Raw genomic sequence first — 16931 nt, forward strand, 5'->3', positions numbered from 1 at the left:
ATTGCTCCAAAAAAATATGCAGATATCTTTAAAAAAAAGGAAAAAAAAAAAAAAAAGAAATTCTACTTCATAACATTTGTTGAAGTTGCAGGTTCCTGTAGTCTAACCTTGGATAGACTGGTATCTCTGATGAAGTATGTGCTTGTGAAGTATGTTATTCTGAAGCCAGTGTAATGCTGTGCAATGGACTGGAAGTACTGACATCTTTTGTCTCTGAACTATAGTAATTTTAGATTGCTATTCCTTTATTAATTAAAAAATGTGAAGAGAACAAAATAAACAACTACTTGTAATCATAATAATCCTGTCATTTTGATAACTAATGACCATTTGGTTTTTATTGCTGAGATAAGTCATCATTTTTATTTTGGGGTAACATTTACAGACATTAAGAGAGAAATTGTAGCCTTCAGTATGTGTCTATGCAGAAAAGAGAAAGATTTGCCTTTTCTGTTAGGTATATGTCACCATCTTTGCAGGTTTCTGTGGTGAAATGAAGTTAAGCAGAATCAGCAAAATTACCCCTGAGGGTGGTAAAGGAATGAATTTTTGCACTCTGTTATCTGAAGTGTGCTGACAGGAGATCTGCTTTAGATTTGGCACAGCTTCCTCCCCTAACAGGTGATAACAAGGGTGGGATCAGCCTTTGCTTTTGAGTAAGCTGGGGACACAATCACCGTACTCCTGTTAAGTGCATTATTATATTTACCCATATCCTAAGCTCCTATTGCTAAACAATGTAATAATCTTATTTATCAATGTAAACAGTGACAGTTTAGTATTTTCCTGCAAGTTAAAAATTTAAAAACAAGGATCTAGAGAAATGTATTGAAAATCAGCTAAATCAGAATGGAACACCAAATTTAGTCACTCCAGAACCAGGTGATGCAATGTCACGAGAAATCAGATTGCGTCGAATTATGTGTATGTGAACTAGCAAGTGGGATCCAGCAAGGGAAAAGATAACAAAAATGGCTTGGAACAACACTAACTTTAAAAATAATGTCCTAACAGAATATATCATATTAAACTGAAGCAGCAGTTTTAACAGTTTTTGTTATCAAATATTGTAAATTTGTTTAAGACAATATAAGCTGTATGCATATCCCCTACTTGTGGAAGAGTTACAAATTTCATTACCTGGAAAAAAAGTAAGAAGAAAAGGATTATAGCATTAATTCATACATACAGTACAGTTGCCTGTCAAAAACGTGTCTGTGAAGAATCAAAAACTAGCAGAAAAAGGGGGGTTGTGACTTCTATTTAGATGGTTTTGCCACTCCATTGTCTTATCTCTCTCTTTTACTGTTTTTGCTTTGCTCTTCTGGAAATGAATCAGGAGTACGGCTGAAACTGAATTAGCCATTATAGGACTTCAGTCTCCTACAAGGTAGTTTCAGAATGATTTATTCTTCTTTGTTGCTCAAACTTAAGTGAATGGACCAAGAGCTGGAGTTTGTATCTGGTCTCTGATTGGGGTATTTTGTTAGCAAAGTACCTTCTAAAGAACTACCGGGTGGTTTCTCTGTATAACAGAGACTTCAGATAGAAGAGCCTTAATCAATTCAGGACAGTTGAGCAATGGAAAAGAGCTCCTGTCATTCTTACAAGCTTCTCTTCAGGAAGTGGTGATGAGACAGAACATTTCATCTAAATGTCCTACCATGTAGAATCATAGAATAGTTTAGGTTGGAAAAGACCTTTAAGTTCATCAAGTCCAACTGTTAACCTAACACTGCCAACTCCACCATTAAACCACGTCCCTAAGTATGACATCTACACGTCTTTTAAATACCTACAGGGATGGTGACTCAACCACTTCCCTGGGCAGCCTGTTCCAATGCTTGACAACCCTCTAGGTGAATAAATTTTTCCTAATATTCAATCTAAACGTCACCTGGCGCAACTTGAGGCCATTTCCTCTTGTCCTATCACTTGTTACTTGGGAAAAGAGACCGACCGCCACCTCACTACACCCTCCTTTCAGGTAGTTGTAGAGAGCGATAAGGTCTCCCCTCAGCCTCCTCTTCTCCAGACTAAACTGCCCCAGATCCCTCAGCCACCTCTTCTCCAGACTAAACTGCCCCAGATCCCTCAGCCACTTCTCATAAGACTTGTGCTCCAGGCCCCTCACCAACTTGGTTGCCCTTCTCTGGACACGCTCCAGCACCAAAATGTCTTTCCTGTAGTGAGGGGCCCAAAACTGAACACAGGACTCGAGGTGCGGCCTCACCAGTGCCCAGTACAGGGGGACAATCACCTCCCTGCTCCTGCTGGCCACGCTATTTCTGATACAGGCCGGGATGCCGTTGGCCTTCTTGGCCACCTGGGCACACTGCTGGCTCCTATTCAGCTGGCTGTCAACCAGCACCCCCAGGTCTTTCTCTGCTGGGCAGCTTTCCAGCCACTCTTCCCCAAGCCTGTCGCGCTGCGTGGGGTTGCTGTGACCCAAGTGCAGGATTCAGCACTTAGCTTTTTGAACCTCATGCAGTTGGCATTGGCCCATGGATCCAGCTTGTCTAGAATCCTCTGTAAAGCCTTCCTACCATCAAGCAGATCAACACTCCGGCCCAACTTGATGTCATCTGCAACCTTACTGAGGGTGCACTTGATCCCCTTGTCCAGATCATTGATAAAGATATTAAACAGAACAGGGCCCAACACCGAGCCCTGGGGAACACCACTTGTGACCAGCTGCCAACTGGATTTAACTCCATTCACCACCACTCTTTGGGTGTGGCCATCCAGACAGTTTTTTACCCAGCAAAGAATAGGCCTGCCCAAGCCATGAGTAGCCACTTTCTCCAGGAGACTGCTGTGGGAAATGGTGTCAAAGGCTTTACTAAAGTCTAGGTAGGCAACATCCACAGCCTTTCCCTCATTCGCTAAGCAGGTCACCTTGTCATAGAAGGAGATCAGGTTAGTCAAGCAGGACCTGCCTTTCACAAACCCAGGCCGACGGGGTTGGCCTGATCACCTGGTTGTCCTGTACATGCCGTGTGATGGCACTCACGATGATCTACTCCATAACCTTCTCTGGCACCGAGGTCAGATTGATGGGCCTGTAGTTCCCCAGATCCTCCTTCTGGCCCTTCTTGTTGATGGGCGTCACATTTGCTAATCTCCAGCCAACTGGGACCTCCCTGGTTAGCCAGGACTGTTGATAAATTATTGAAAGTGGCTTGGTGAGCACTTCAGCCAGCTGCCTCAGTACCCTTGGGTGGATCCCATCCAGTCCCATAGATTTGTGTGTCTAAGTGGTGTAGCAGGTCACTAACCATTTCCCCTGGGATTATGGGGACTTCCTTCTGCTCCCCATCCCTGTCTTCCAGCTCAGGTGGCTGGGTACCCTGAAAACAACTGGTCTTACTATTAAAGACTGAGGCAAAGAAGGCATTGAGTACCTCAGCCTTTTCCTCATCCTTTGTCACTATGTTTCCTGCCACATGAAATAAAGTATGGAGATTCTTTTTACCTGTCCTTTTGTTGCCAATGTATTTATAGAAATATATTTATTGTCTTTTATGGCAGTAGCCATGTTAAGTTCTAGCTGGGCTTTGGCCCTTCTAATTTTCGCCCTGCATAACCTCATGACATCCTTGTAGTCCTCCCAAGTTGCCTGCCCCTTCTTCCAAAGGTCATAAACTCTCTTTTTTTTTCCTGAGTTCCAGCCAAAACTCTCTGTTCAGCCAGTCTGGTCTTCTTCCCTGCTGGCTTGTCTTCTGGCACATGGGGACGACCTGCTCCTACGCCTTTAAGATTTCCTTCCTGAAGAATGTATCTGGAAATCTTCCATGCTCAAATATAGAAAGGTCACTTGTTTTTAAAATCTACTTCCCTTAACTTTTAAAAGTGAATAGAATTGTCTCTCTAATTGCAGCATAGCAATTCTGTACTGTTTGTAATTTCTTGATATTGCAAAGTCTGAACACTTTAATAAGCAGGTAATTCAGGGAGGTGCTTTTACTGTTTAGTGTGGGTTCTTGTTTAATGCCTAGGGAAGAAGGACTGGAAGAGAAAGCTGGAACATTTACTTCTGGATCCTTCAGGTGTATTAATCTGTGCTATGCATTTATTGTCTAACATGTCTATTTAAATAAAAATTCCATATCTTTTTATAGGGTTATCATTGAACAGTTCATATACCTGATGCCGGTAGAAAATCAGCAGTTTATTATCTACTTCAGACATTTTTCTAGCTAGACAAGTGTTCTAGACTGGTTTAACCATAGTTACAACCACACAAAAAAATTCTGCTAAAAGTGTATATAGTGGATCTTCTATTAAACTTCACTTACACTGCTGATGTTTTGAAAAAACTTGCTGACTGGTGTAGATTATCTTCTGGATGTGAACAGATTAGTTACACGGCATCATAACTTGTGCAAAACAGGTCTGTGGTATTGGAGGTACATTCACAAGGCACACCAGTGTAGCATCCATATTTTTAGGTACCCTGCTGCACACAGGCTTTCCAAGCATGGTGTGGAAGAGTTAATATCTAAGATTCAGAGAAGCCAAATTAGACCTAAGTTAACTCCAAGAAGAAATATCAAGGGAGGAAGATGGAAAGGAATTAGGTAGGTATATATTCCTAGAAAGCACCCTAGGATTTAAGTCATTTGGCAAGGTCAGCTGTTTCCCATGAAAAACAGTGAAGCTGCTGAGTCTCCTCTTGAGACTGAAGAGTATATAGGTAGGGTACTCAGCTAGGATAAATCCTGATTTTGGAGGCTGTGAAATCTGGCTTCCTTGCTTCCCAAATGAATTATCTTAACTAACAGACTAAAGGTACTTTGGAGAGTGTATCTTTCAGTCTCTTCCACTGACATATGTTATTAGTTAATGAAGAATTTCCCTCAGACTTTGGGAAGCTCACTAAGTATTACCTTTCTCTTAGAGCTGAGGAAACTGAAGCAGAGATCAAGTAACAGACTGAAAAGATACAAAGACCAGAAGTGGAGCCCACAATTTCCAGGTTCCCAGGGGACTCTATGACTGCTAAACTTTATTTCAGTTAAACTGATGTCTTAATACTTGCAGCAATAAATAAAAAGAATGGCAGGGAATTCAAAGTGATACCATATTTCTTAGCTTAATTGTTTAGATTCTTGTCTGTGTTTTACCTTAACAAGATATAGCACAGCTGTTACATATAGGTGTAGAAAAACTATAATAATTTGTTGCATGCTACAAAAGTGAGGATGTGGTGGTTGTATCTTGGAAGCTGTTATGTCCTCAGCACCGAAGATTTTGGTTTAACATACAATGAGAACCTTTCTATTTATGCTTTGTAAAGCAGCTTGAGAGAGAAGAAAAGAGTCCAAAACATATACTCACTCTTGCAAAGAGCTGTAATTGCACCATTCTAAGGCACAGTAGTTGCAAATTACATCAATAACTTAACTGCCACTGTAGCTTTAATTATTTTAGCATAGATTCTCACTGAAGAAAAAAATGCATAAAACTTGAGTAAGGACTTTGCTGTTACGAGGATCCGGTTTTAACTGCAATTGCTACAAACAGTGGCTTTCAGCCTCATGGCTTGTCTGTTTGTGTGCTTTTTACAAAATTATATGCTTTCGGATCACAGTTTGGATCTATGATTTTTCTGCTTTTATAAGATATTTGCAGCCTTTAGTCCTCATGGGGCTTTCAGGAGATTGTAACAAATTGTTTTCTTCTGAGTCTGGTGGCTGTGCATTGATTCATCATAGATGCCAGCTTGTAGAAAGCCTGCCAGCTTAAGCTGGCATTTCTGGCCATTCAGGGACAAGCTAGGCAACAAATTATATCCAAAGGTTCCAGTAAAAAAGAATACTGAAGAGCTTGGGTCTTCCTCTCTCTTCTGCAGTTGAAAAGGGGGGAGTGTTACTGGGATGGGGAAACCCATTCCAGGACCCATTCCTGACTAAGGGCAAGCAGCCCCATGTCTAAAAGATGAAAAACTTTTAGGTACTTTCCTCTAGGATATGTGACTCAGTGCAGTTTCTAAGCACACACTGACAAAGGTTTGCAGCAGGTATATTGGGTGCGTGTGAGCTGCCCTAGGTTCAGTGCTTCTTACCAAGGGATTGTCACTTTGAATGCACAGGAATGAGCTGTTTCTCCCGAGATAAGGTGAGACCAGTCAAAAAGCACTGGTTGCGCTAGGTATGAGGAAAGAAAAAGTATAATTAGGACATAGTAACAGTTTATATAGGATCCATGATTTGGCAGTATCCATGGCAATTTTCCTGCTGTTCTCTGGATTTGGATGCAGGGAAGCAATCACAGAAGCACTGTTAGCCTCCTTGGAGGTCTCTAGGAGCCCTGTGATGTCTTTTATTATCAATAAAATGCAGAAGCAGAAATTATTGGGGTAAGAAGGTGACTGTTTATAAGATGAAGTGAAAATAAAATGATCAAATGTCACTTCTGGTACCATATTGGCACCTTGAGCCACAAATCACTGGAGTCATGGGGACCACACCAGCAGTGTATTTTGCCATGTTCTCACACTCTTCCTTAGCCTACAGGCAGTTGAGACAGACAGAATACAGACTTGTCCGAGCCCTTAATTTGACCTCACATTTGTTCACCACTTTATTTTCTTTTCAAACACATACTCGCTTGGACCTCAAAAACTTATGTAGATCGGCTTCAGTATTGCTAGCAGAAGAAAGGCTAGTGGTATTACCTAGTAGTCATCGCCAAAGTGTATTCTCTACATTTTCAACATTACCTAGAAATGAAATAAAGCTTAAAGAAATAATGTACATGCATGCTGTGAAGATATTTGTATGGATAATAAAGTTTTGCATTTTTTGTACTGCTGCCATTCAAATATTTAGTAAAAGCACTTGGCAAATGCTAATGAATTTGTTCCCACAACAGAAGCACAGAGATGATGGCCAACATTTTTCAAATTTAAGTATCTAAAATTAGACACCAAAGTGTTTTTAGAACCCATAATAAAAATGATTGAATTTTTACAACTGTAGAATACTCACAGCTCTCTGCAAGTGGCTTCATTACTCATACAAAATATAAGCACTTGTGGAAGACATATGATTTCTCCCACCAGCGTGGAAAGAAAAGCCTTGTCCTATTAAAGTTAATTGCCAAGCTCTCATTTACGTTCAGGGAGTCAGTATTTCATTCCTTGACTCTGGGATGGCAGCAGCTGATGCTGTGTCACTGGGGCTGCCGTTAAGAGTTTTGAAACTGATTTCAGTGGGAGTTTTGCAACTGATCTCTGAGGGTTGGACCACTGCTGGCTGACTGTTCTGGTAAGTAATTGTATATATGCTTATTTACAGCATATCAGTTTTCAGCCCTAGGGTCCACAGAAAGAGAAACAACAACAGCAACAATGAAGCTGACCAAAAAAATAGAACACAATAGAGACCACAGACTTGCTGAAATACTATGACACTAGATAAATAAGGATAAAATTAGAAAGTAGTTAAAATTCTCATAAGGATATGTACTCAAGATTAAGAAAAAAATTCCAGAAAAAGTTGTTGTCCATAATGCTAGCAAGCAAAATATTCTGTAAGGGTGGGAATGAGGGAGGGAGGAAGGAGGAGGGGAGGGAGGGAGGAAAGCAAGAGAGAATCTCAAATCAGCCCTCCTGACCTCCACAGATAAGGATCAGGTTGCATAAAGACGAACTTGCATTTTAAAATATAAACTTGGAAAACCTGCATATTTCTTACTGGTAACTCTTCCAGAGAGATACATAGTTTAAAAAATCTTAGGAAAACTAGATTTATCTAGCATCAAAACCTTTTAATTTTTTCCCTGCCTGAGTCAATTTTTTTTTATGTTTATTGGATTTTTGGCCCATCCTGTTTATACTCCTTATGAATATCAACCTTGTGGATAACTCTTGCAGATGCAACTTTCTTCCCAGACTGAACTGACCTGGATACACAACATGCACAACAGCACTGCCGAAACTCCGCATACGGCTGGAACTGGTAATGAGACTTTGTCCACACGGTCACCGAGCTCCGAGTTTTCACTGGGTGTGCTGGTGCTGCTGGCTTTCCTCATGGTGTTGCTAGCTCTGGTCACCATCCTTGGAAACATCCTGGTGATCCTTGCTTTCATCATGGACAGAAACCTCAGGCATCGGAGTAACTATTTCTTTCTCAATCTCGCTATTTCTGACTTTGCAGTGGGTAAGTCACAACTGTGGAGGCATGTACTATTTGTTTCCTAGGAATCTTAGGAGAAGCAAGGGGGTTTATTTTCTGGGTGGTTTTCTTCTAAGAGAACTCTTTCCCAGCTGTGTGTCTAGGGGAAGGGTAAGGAATGGTAGAAGCTGCGTGAAGTGTTTTAGCAGCCTATTATTTTTCAGAAATAAATGGATCTGTTGAAAGGTAAACAGGTAATGTTTAATGTTATTGCTTCAGGAAAAAATACCACTGTCCATGAATCTATGTGGAATAACAAAGAATTGGAGTTTGTGAAGAGTCTTGACTAAAATCTAGATAGTCAAATCAAATACAGCATATATTATCTGGCAGATCTTGCATACATGATTGATACCTTCTATTTCAATCTATTCTCACACAATACAGATAATCACCTGAAGTTTGCAACTAAATAGTGATGAATAGTATTTTGAAACATTTTGCTGTACATGCTCTATCTAGAATCATACCTTAGAAATATGTGTTTGTATAGGTAAATAAAAATAACAAATCAAACGGTTTTTACAGAGCTCGATCTTATACATATATTTATACATAGCGACATATTTTATTTTGAAACTTGTACTGAGAGAAAAAGTACAATTAAAATGCTAGTGTGATGTGCTATTGCAGATTGATGTATTGCAATATTCTGTGAAGTGTTGAGTGTCTCTGGTAAAAGTCTTGGTTAAATTATTGAGTATGTAGAAGGATGGTTTTAAACAACTATGACTATTTCATGAAATCTATATTCTGACTTGTCACATCACAAGAAAATATTTTTAAACTGTTTGTATTCTACTTTTTTAACCTACTCATTTAAAAAGGGTACTGAAAGAACAGAAGAAACTCTTCTTCAAATTCATTGCCAGTGTCAGAAGTTCTGTTAGGGGCATGGCTTCTAATAGTCTGGTCCTCATGATGTCCAGATCTCCTTGTATAGTCTTTTGATCCCATCCCCCATACACTTGATGTCTTCTTCCATCTTATAACGGCCTTGCTGTGCTGCAGAGATCTTGCTGCCTGCTGTCCAGCTATGGTACACAGGAAAAAACCACAGCAGTGAACAGAAAACCAATGGACAGAGTGGTCTGTCATCTGGCTCACAATCTAGCACCATATTAAATAAATACCATAATCTAGCTGAGAAGTATGAGTAAATAATGTCCTCTATCAAAGAAGGAAGTAGAGCTTACTTGGCATTACCTAACTTCCATAAATTTTTGGTTTGTGATATTATGTTTACTTGAATATCTAGTTTTTCATTCTAAATTTGGTTAAAAGCTTTGCATACTGACCTGTATTTCTGTAGCTACTTAATTTAGGTTCAGGGTATACCTGTGTTATCCTTAATTTCTGCTTGATCCTTGTTGCTAAAACCACACACTTTCATGCTTGTAGAGCCCTTTGCTAAAACCACACACTTTCATGCTTGCAGAGCTATATATATTCTTTTTATATTTTTAATCTATCTGATTTTGACCTTCAACAGCTTTTGCTTTATCTCTATGCTTCTGGACCTATAGCTGGATTTGAAGTCATCTCTTGATTCTTAGTAGAGGGAGAATAACAGGAACTGTAAGATTTTTAGGGAAATGGAAACTCTCAAGATACCCTTCAGTACCTGATACAGGAGTATATGCTATTACAAAGTAAATCTAAAGTTGAAATAATACCCTTTTTTGCCTTCCTGTGAATGTTAAAATCTGTAATGTAACCTTTTGCTTGAAAGAGCAAGTGTTAGTTGCTGTGTAGATGTAGTAATTCCATTTCATTAAAGTGTTGATGCTGTTCACTGTGTTTCTGCATCACAGCAAACTACATCGTTAGCTCTTCAGACTTTCAAGGCTGCATTGTTTGACAGTGTGTGTACTGTGACCACCTAGAAATTCATTAAAATGAGCTCATGTTGGCATTTTCACAACATTTGGATTTAACAGCCTAAATTTAGATAGCCATGGGTGTGGGTCACTCATGTATGTTCCCACTGTTTGGTGTGTTCCCACAGATAATACCCTATCAGCTCATTACTGAAAAGTGGTTATAATCAAGAATTATGATTAGAAGAAATTTTAGACTGGGTGTACTTAATTAACTGTGCAGTTTTTGTCAGCCTTTTGATCATACAGTTTTAAAGGTTAGCCTGAAATTCATATTGTATTTCTACAGAAGTTTTTTTCTGGAGCACTTTTGGACACCATATCATGCTTCTAAGAGGTTACAAGCATGGCAATTAGGTAATTTATTGTAGAAAAGAGTTAGTAAATTACATGGGGGGAGGGGGTGAGTTTTTTTGTTTATTTGTTTGTTTTAATTTCAGTAGTTAATACAGAATAGTGTTTACCAGGTAAAAAAATCAGCTGTTCCTTCCTTTAGTAGGTGACGTAAACAGGAGAAGTAATAATGATACACAATAAATGCGATACACCTTTCAGTAAGGTATTATAAGAATGTTACGGGTGCCTAGTTTGTAGTAAAGTGTTCATTGATTGCATGAGAATACAAAGACTTGCACATGGCAATTCTAGTCAGTATCGTGCTTTTATCAGATACTGCAGAAATGTTTCTGTGCTTTCACGAGCACTGCCTGCAGTGCTGACTGATGTGTGTATTTGGTTTATTTCCATAGGTGCGTTCTGTATGCCTTTGTACATCCCTTATGCCCTGACAGGGACGTGGCACTTGGGAAGAGGCCTGTGCAAGATCTGGCTAGTTATGGACTATCTCCTGTGCACAGCTTCAGTGTTTAACATCGTCCTTATCAGCTACGACCGTTTCCTGTCAGTTACAAAAGCTGTAAGAAGAACACTTCTAATTATTGCTTTATATATATTGAGATTTCTATAAAACTTCTTTCTGGAGAAACATTGATGCTTCAATGTTGCATTGGGACTTAGAGATAGGACAATGCCTCGCCTATGATTTCAATGTTTCCCTCCTGCCATCTGGATCAGAAATTATTTAATTACACCACAGAGGAGGTGGGAAGGTCAAGGTAGGAAAGGGGCAGCAGAGGTGTGGAGAAATTGGGCTTTGGTCATTAGAAGAGTAGTAATGAAAACTAAGTTGAGTTGAGGATGTGCTTACGCTTGGGATGAATTTTAAAAGGCCAAGAGGGTATGGAGAGATATGTGGCACAGACTGACTGAAGATCAGATGACGATCTGCGTTACCACAGGGGGTGATTGACATGTGCTGCCAACAAGCAGTTGGGTGGAAACTAGTCCCCTGAAGTGCAAAGAACGAATCAAAATATGCAGAGAGGTAAGAGGTGTTTCTTGAGTTTATCATTCTTCTGCTTCAGCAGATATCTGAGGAATCCAGTGGTAAATATTATCATTCACCATTTCTAAGCTCTGCATGGTGTTTGGTCCAGATGGAAGATGACCAACATCCTTTAATTTTAATGAGTCTGCTAGTTCAAGTGACATAGGCTCTGTTAGATTGGGAGGTTCTCATTTGGGAAGTGCTGAGACAATACCTAATCTCTTTCTCTTCTTCCCCTGTGTTGTGGTTTTAGGGTTGGTTGTTGCTGCTTTTTTTTTTTTTTTAAGCTGAACAATAAAGTATGAAAATCCCTGCATTTAAGAAATAGTAATATTGAAAAGTATTAATGAAGTTGCAGAGCTCAGAATGTGAGAAATGTAAATTAAAAAGGCCTCTGCAACCCAACCGAGCTCTGTGTTCTCATGCACCGTTGATGGTCTTCATCTACATGATCACATTCTGGTTTTCTCCTTTAGGTAATTAGGATGGAGTGAGTCCATGAGTGCGTAACACAGGGCAGTTATCCAAAGAAAAGATACCATGCTTCCTCTTTGACTTGGGATCCACCTCCGCCCCTGCTGCAAACCTACCTTGCGGCCGGGGGCCAGTCATTTCAGACTTAACTGTGAAGCTGTGCTGAGCTTCCTGTTTTCTGCTTACTGAACGCTTGTGGTCTTGCAAAGGGCTGCAAATTAATTACTGCAGAACTGGAGCTGTGCTCTGAGACTATATGATGCTTTAAGATGTAGAGGAGGCTGAATCTTCAGGCTACAGGTGTTTGAAACAGGATCTAAAATAATATGTGTAATACTGCACTACTGCTTAGTTACTCACTGGTAAAATAGGGACAATGCCCCTTATATCGTATGTGGCTGTGAAGATACCATTCATTAACATTTGTATAGCATGCATGTGCTACCCTAATGAAAAGCACAGGAAGCTAATGAGGAAGGTAGTAGCTCTGGGTCTGAGGAAAGCCTGGGATGAAAAATGTTGAACAGTGTGGAGGAAATAAAGTTGTCCAGCTTCTCATTAACTGATTATCTTATGCTCTGAAAGAAGCGGGGGACCAAGAACTAGAAGTATGTATTGTGCATACTGGCTGGGCTATTACAAGGGCGGTTTTAAGTCTTATATTTCCTAACTTTGGATGACATGATTTTAATTCTTAATATTTTTTTCAAAGATACATATTTATGGCTAGAGAGTAAAATAAATTAACGCAGTCTGGGTAGGCATAAAAATAAAGATTTGCAATAATGCAATGACGTGTTTACAAAGTAAAGTGAATGTTAAAAGAGAATGTTTCAATAAAGTAAGGGATGTAAATGTGTGGGATAGATTTTTCTGCTATGGCAAGAGGAAACACTATTAAAAATTACATTGTCTAGAGTTTGTAGTCTCACATGGCAATCTGGCTAATACAGAAGGCTTCTACTTTTGCCTCTGCAGGAAGAAAGTCCCACAGCTGCTTTTACTCTCCTCTGAGCCTGGGCATTTAATGAAACATAAACTGATTCCTTATTGCTACCTTACTGTGGTGGTGATGAAAACAAGCCATGTCCTTTCACACCTGGAAGACAAACGGGAGTTTAGCAATCATAATTTCTAGTCCTCTCCAATCCCAAGTATTCAAATCAATCACAGAGCTACAGTATTTGATGAGCAACACTAACAGAGTTTTTCAGGACCTTACATAAGTGAAGATTTTCTACATGTCTGGGGAATTACAGAACAAATGCAGTATTTGACTTGCTTGCTTATGTTTTTTGAGATAGTTGTTCCAAAATGTTGCCTGAATATGTGACATGTCCTTTTCCCTCGCAGGTATCTTACAGAGCCCAGCAGGGAATAACGTCCAACCCTGTTGTCAAGATGGTGGCCATCTGGGTCTTTGCCTTCCTCCTCTACTGCCCAGCAATCCTCTTTTGGGAGCATGTGGCTGGACACAGTGTGGTAGCGGCGGATCAGTGCTACGCCGAGTTCTTTGACAACTGGTACTTCCTCCTGTGCGCGTCCACCCTGGAGTTCTTCGTGCCGCTGCTCTCGGTGGCCTACTTCAACATGCACATCTTCCACAACATCCAGAGGCGCCAGCGGCACGGCAGCACGCAGGACTGCGAGCCTCCAAGGAGCAGCAGCCTGTCCTGGAGATTTTGCTTCTTGCCAAGGCCAGGAGCATCTTCTCCTCCATCGGAAGCAGAGGACAGTGTTTCATCATTAGCAAGGTCATGGAGATCAGCAGTGATGGGTAACTGTCCATCTCCAACACAAACAAATCCCACGGCTCTCAAAAAGGACTTCTCTGTTTCTTTCCGCTCAAGGACTGGGTCAAAACTGCAGCGGGACAAGAAAATTGCTAAGTCGCTTGCCATAATTGTATGTGCCTTTGCCATTTGCTGGGCCCCATACACTTTGCTAATGATTATTCGTGGGGCCTGCCAAGGAACCTGTGTCCATAACTCCCTGTATGAAATAACCTTTTGGCTTTTGTGGCTCAATTCCTCCCTGAATCCTTTTCTCTACCCTCTCTGTCATATGAGGTTTCGAATGGCTTTCATGAAAATATTATGTCCCCAAAAGCTTGCAACATTGAGATCAGGTAACACACCTTCCTTTTAGAGAGTTAAAATGAATGACTTACAGATAAGGTTCCTCTCTTATTTAGTGCTATTTTTTTGTATGTATCTTCAACAGAAATAGAGAAAAGACTTTTGTTTACTAATGGCATTGGTTAAAAGTGCAGCAGAGGTATGTATTTGCCCTGATTTTGCTAGGTTTTGGAATCTTGGGGTTTTTTTTGCTGGTATGATGCCAGGTTAAACACCATCTAATGCATTGAAAAGAATAACAAGTTTTGCTGGAAGTCCTTCTTGGTTTGTGGGTTTGAGGTACTTTTTTCTTTACCTTTTTTTTTTTACATATATATATATGTAGAGCTGGTACTATGAAAGAACTCTTCTATACAGGTTCATTGGAGGGAGATACCTGTTTGTGTATGTGCTGAGTTAAAATTTATGTCCTCTTTGTGAACCTAAAGTTATCAGTGAAGGAGCAGTTCCGCTACACTTTTGAAAGGTTGTATAAATACTTACAGGAGCGGTATAATTTTGTTTTAAAAGCTATTATGAAGACAAGATAGTGCCCTTGTAGTCATTATAATGCCCATAGTGAGCAATATGCAAGTCATGGACTTGCCTAATGGATTGCTGTATTGGTTTTGTGTGCCAAGGTTTTGGTAGCGGGGGGGGGTTACAGGGGTGGCTTCTGTAAGAAGCTGCTGGAAGCTTCCCCTGTGTTCGAGAGAGAGCGAGCCCACACCAGCCGGCTCTAAGACGGACCCGCCGTCAGCCAAGGCCGAGCCAATCAGTGATAGTGATAACGCCTCTGTGACAACATTTTTAAGAAGGAAAAAAAAGTTGGGACAGGGAGAAACAGCCGCCAGAGTGGGGAGTGAGAACATGTAAGAGAAACAACCCTGCAGACCCCAATGTCAGTGAAGAAGGAGGAGGAGGAGGTGCTTCAGGCGCCAGAGTGAAGATTCCCCTGCAGCCCGTGAGGAAGACCCTGGTGAGGCAGGCTGTCCCCCTGCAGCCCATGGAGGTCCACGGTGGAGCAGATCTCCACCTGCAGCCCGGGGAGGACCCCACGCCGGAGCAGGTGGGTTCCCAAAGGAGGCTGTGACCTTGTGGGAAGCCCACGCTGGAGCAGGCTCCTGGCAGGACCTGCAGATCTGTGGAGAGAGGAGCCCACGGAGCAGGTTTTCTGGCAGGACTTGTGACCCCGTGGGGGACCCACGCTGGAGCAGTGTGCTTCTGAAGGACTGCACACCGTGGAAAGGACCCACGCTGGAGCAGTTTGTGAAGAACTGCAGCCCGTGGGAATGGCCCACGTTGGAGGAGTTCGTGGAGGACTGTCTCCAGTGGGTGGGACCCCACGCTGGAGCAGGGGAAGAGTGTGATGAGCCCTCCCCCTGAGGAGGATTGAAGCAGCAGAAAATAACTTGTGATGACCGTAAATCCCATCCCCGTCCCCCTTATGCCACTGGGCGGGGCTTGGTGTGGGAATCCAGGAGTGAAGTTGTGCCCGGGAAGAAGGGAGGGGTGGAGGGAAGGTGTTCTGAGATTTGGTTTTATTTCTCATTACCTTGCTCTGGTTGATTTGTAATAAATTGAGTTAATTTTCCCCAAACTGAGTCTGTTTTGCCTGTGACGGTAATTGGTGAATGATCTCTCCTGTCCTTATCTCAACCCGCAAGCTTTTTGTTATATTTTTCTGTCCCCTGTCCAGCTGAGGATGGGGGAGTGGTAGAATGGCTTTGGTGGGCACCTGGCGTCCAGCCAGGGTCAACCCATCACAACTGCCTAATCCGACATATCTGTCCTTTTCTGATTTTAATATAGTCCATACCTGGTGTTGCAGGACACAGTACACATAATTTAGTAACTCTGGATGATTGTCAGAGAATGAAAGTTTCCATGGTAATGGAATTTTGAGATTGGTTATCAGAATTGTCACAGGCATAAATGGTTGTTATTCTTTTCACCAGTACTGTCTTTTCTCCTGACAGTGGCTGCCTATTTGGTCATGCTTAAATGATATTTAGTGCCAGAATTGTGCACTATTTGTTTACCTACAAGGTAGGCCAGCTTGGGTACATGGTCACATTCCTGTTGAATTAGCAGAGTAAGCAATACAAAGTTCACACTGGATTTGATTTTGGCTGGCTGTGCGAGTATAGACAATACGCTCTTGGGTGTAAAGCTTTGCAAGTGCAAAGATATTCCATCAAAATGTCTGGAACAAATTTGAACTGACAGAATGATTTTTATACTAGATCAGGTCTTTGTGTCCCGTTACTGTGACATTATATGGATTTTCTCTGCCACTGAACCACTATCAAACTGGATTTTTTCTATCACTGAACAAGGGTCATATTTGCTTGAGAATGGGATTCACAGAGGTCTGAAAGCTGACACAGGGGGATCTTAAGCAGCTGTTAATAAACAAAGCAGTTGAATATGCAGTCCTGAAAGGAGTGGGTAGATGTGTTGGAGAAGGCAATGGAGCTTGATTATAACCCATTCCATGTGTCAAATTTTCTTACCTTATGTTGGGTGTTGCAACTCACCCAGAAGGCTTTCATGGATGGGTAAGTGAGAGTCACTGATAAATATTTTTCCTCCTCTTTAATATAATTTTCTTTCCTCTTTGTGTATACATAGAAATGTATAAAATATGGAAAGAGAAATCTGATTCACAAAACAATGAAGAACAATAGTCAGTTTAAATAGTATTTTTTATCTAATCTGAAATTGGCTGTACAAGTGTTGCAAAAGCAAAGTATTCCTTTGCAAGCACAACTCAAATGCATGTAAGCAGCTTAATCATAGCAGAAAAGTTCATGGCTTTGAGGAGCTAGAATGCCATTCTGTTCAGAGATCTGGAACAGAAGACTTCTTTTGCCAGTTTTTACACTGG

The 16931-nt window shown here is 41.0% G+C and overlaps 1 protein-coding gene across 1 annotated transcript; it reads left to right on the forward strand.

Annotated features, from left to right (window-relative positions):
* Positions 1-7685: 7685 nt before the first annotated feature.
* LOC126050112 (histamine H3 receptor-like) lies at positions 7686-14072 on the forward strand. Its single transcript, XM_049827582.1, has 3 exons — positions 7686-8168; positions 10813-10979; positions 13278-14072. The coding sequence occupies exons 1-3, from the start codon at positions 7880-7882 to the stop codon at positions 14070-14072; spliced, it is 1251 nt and encodes a 416-aa protein (XP_049683539.1). The 5' UTR covers positions 7686-7879.
* The last annotated feature ends 2859 nt before the right edge of the window (positions 14073-16931 follow it).

Source organism: Accipiter gentilis, chromosome 2 (assembly GCF_929443795.1).
Source record: "Accipiter gentilis chromosome 2, bAccGen1.1, whole genome shotgun sequence".
Classification (NCBI taxonomy): Eukaryota; Metazoa; Chordata; class Aves; order Accipitriformes; family Accipitridae; genus Astur; species Astur gentilis.

Bases quoted from the DNA above. Each gene is read 5' to 3' on its own strand.
- LOC126050112 (XM_049827582.1), top strand. From the start codon at position 7,880: ATGCAACTTTCTTCCCAGACTGAACTGACCTGGATACACAACATGCAC. The intron at 8,169-10,812 runs GTAAGTCACAAC...TTATTTCCATAG, and splicing joins TATTTCTGACTTTGCAGTGG to GTGCGTTCTGTATGCCTTTG. The intron at 10,980-13,277 runs GTAAGAAGAACA...TTTCCCTCGCAG, and splicing joins TCCTGTCAGTTACAAAAGCT to GTATCTTACAGAGCCCAGCA.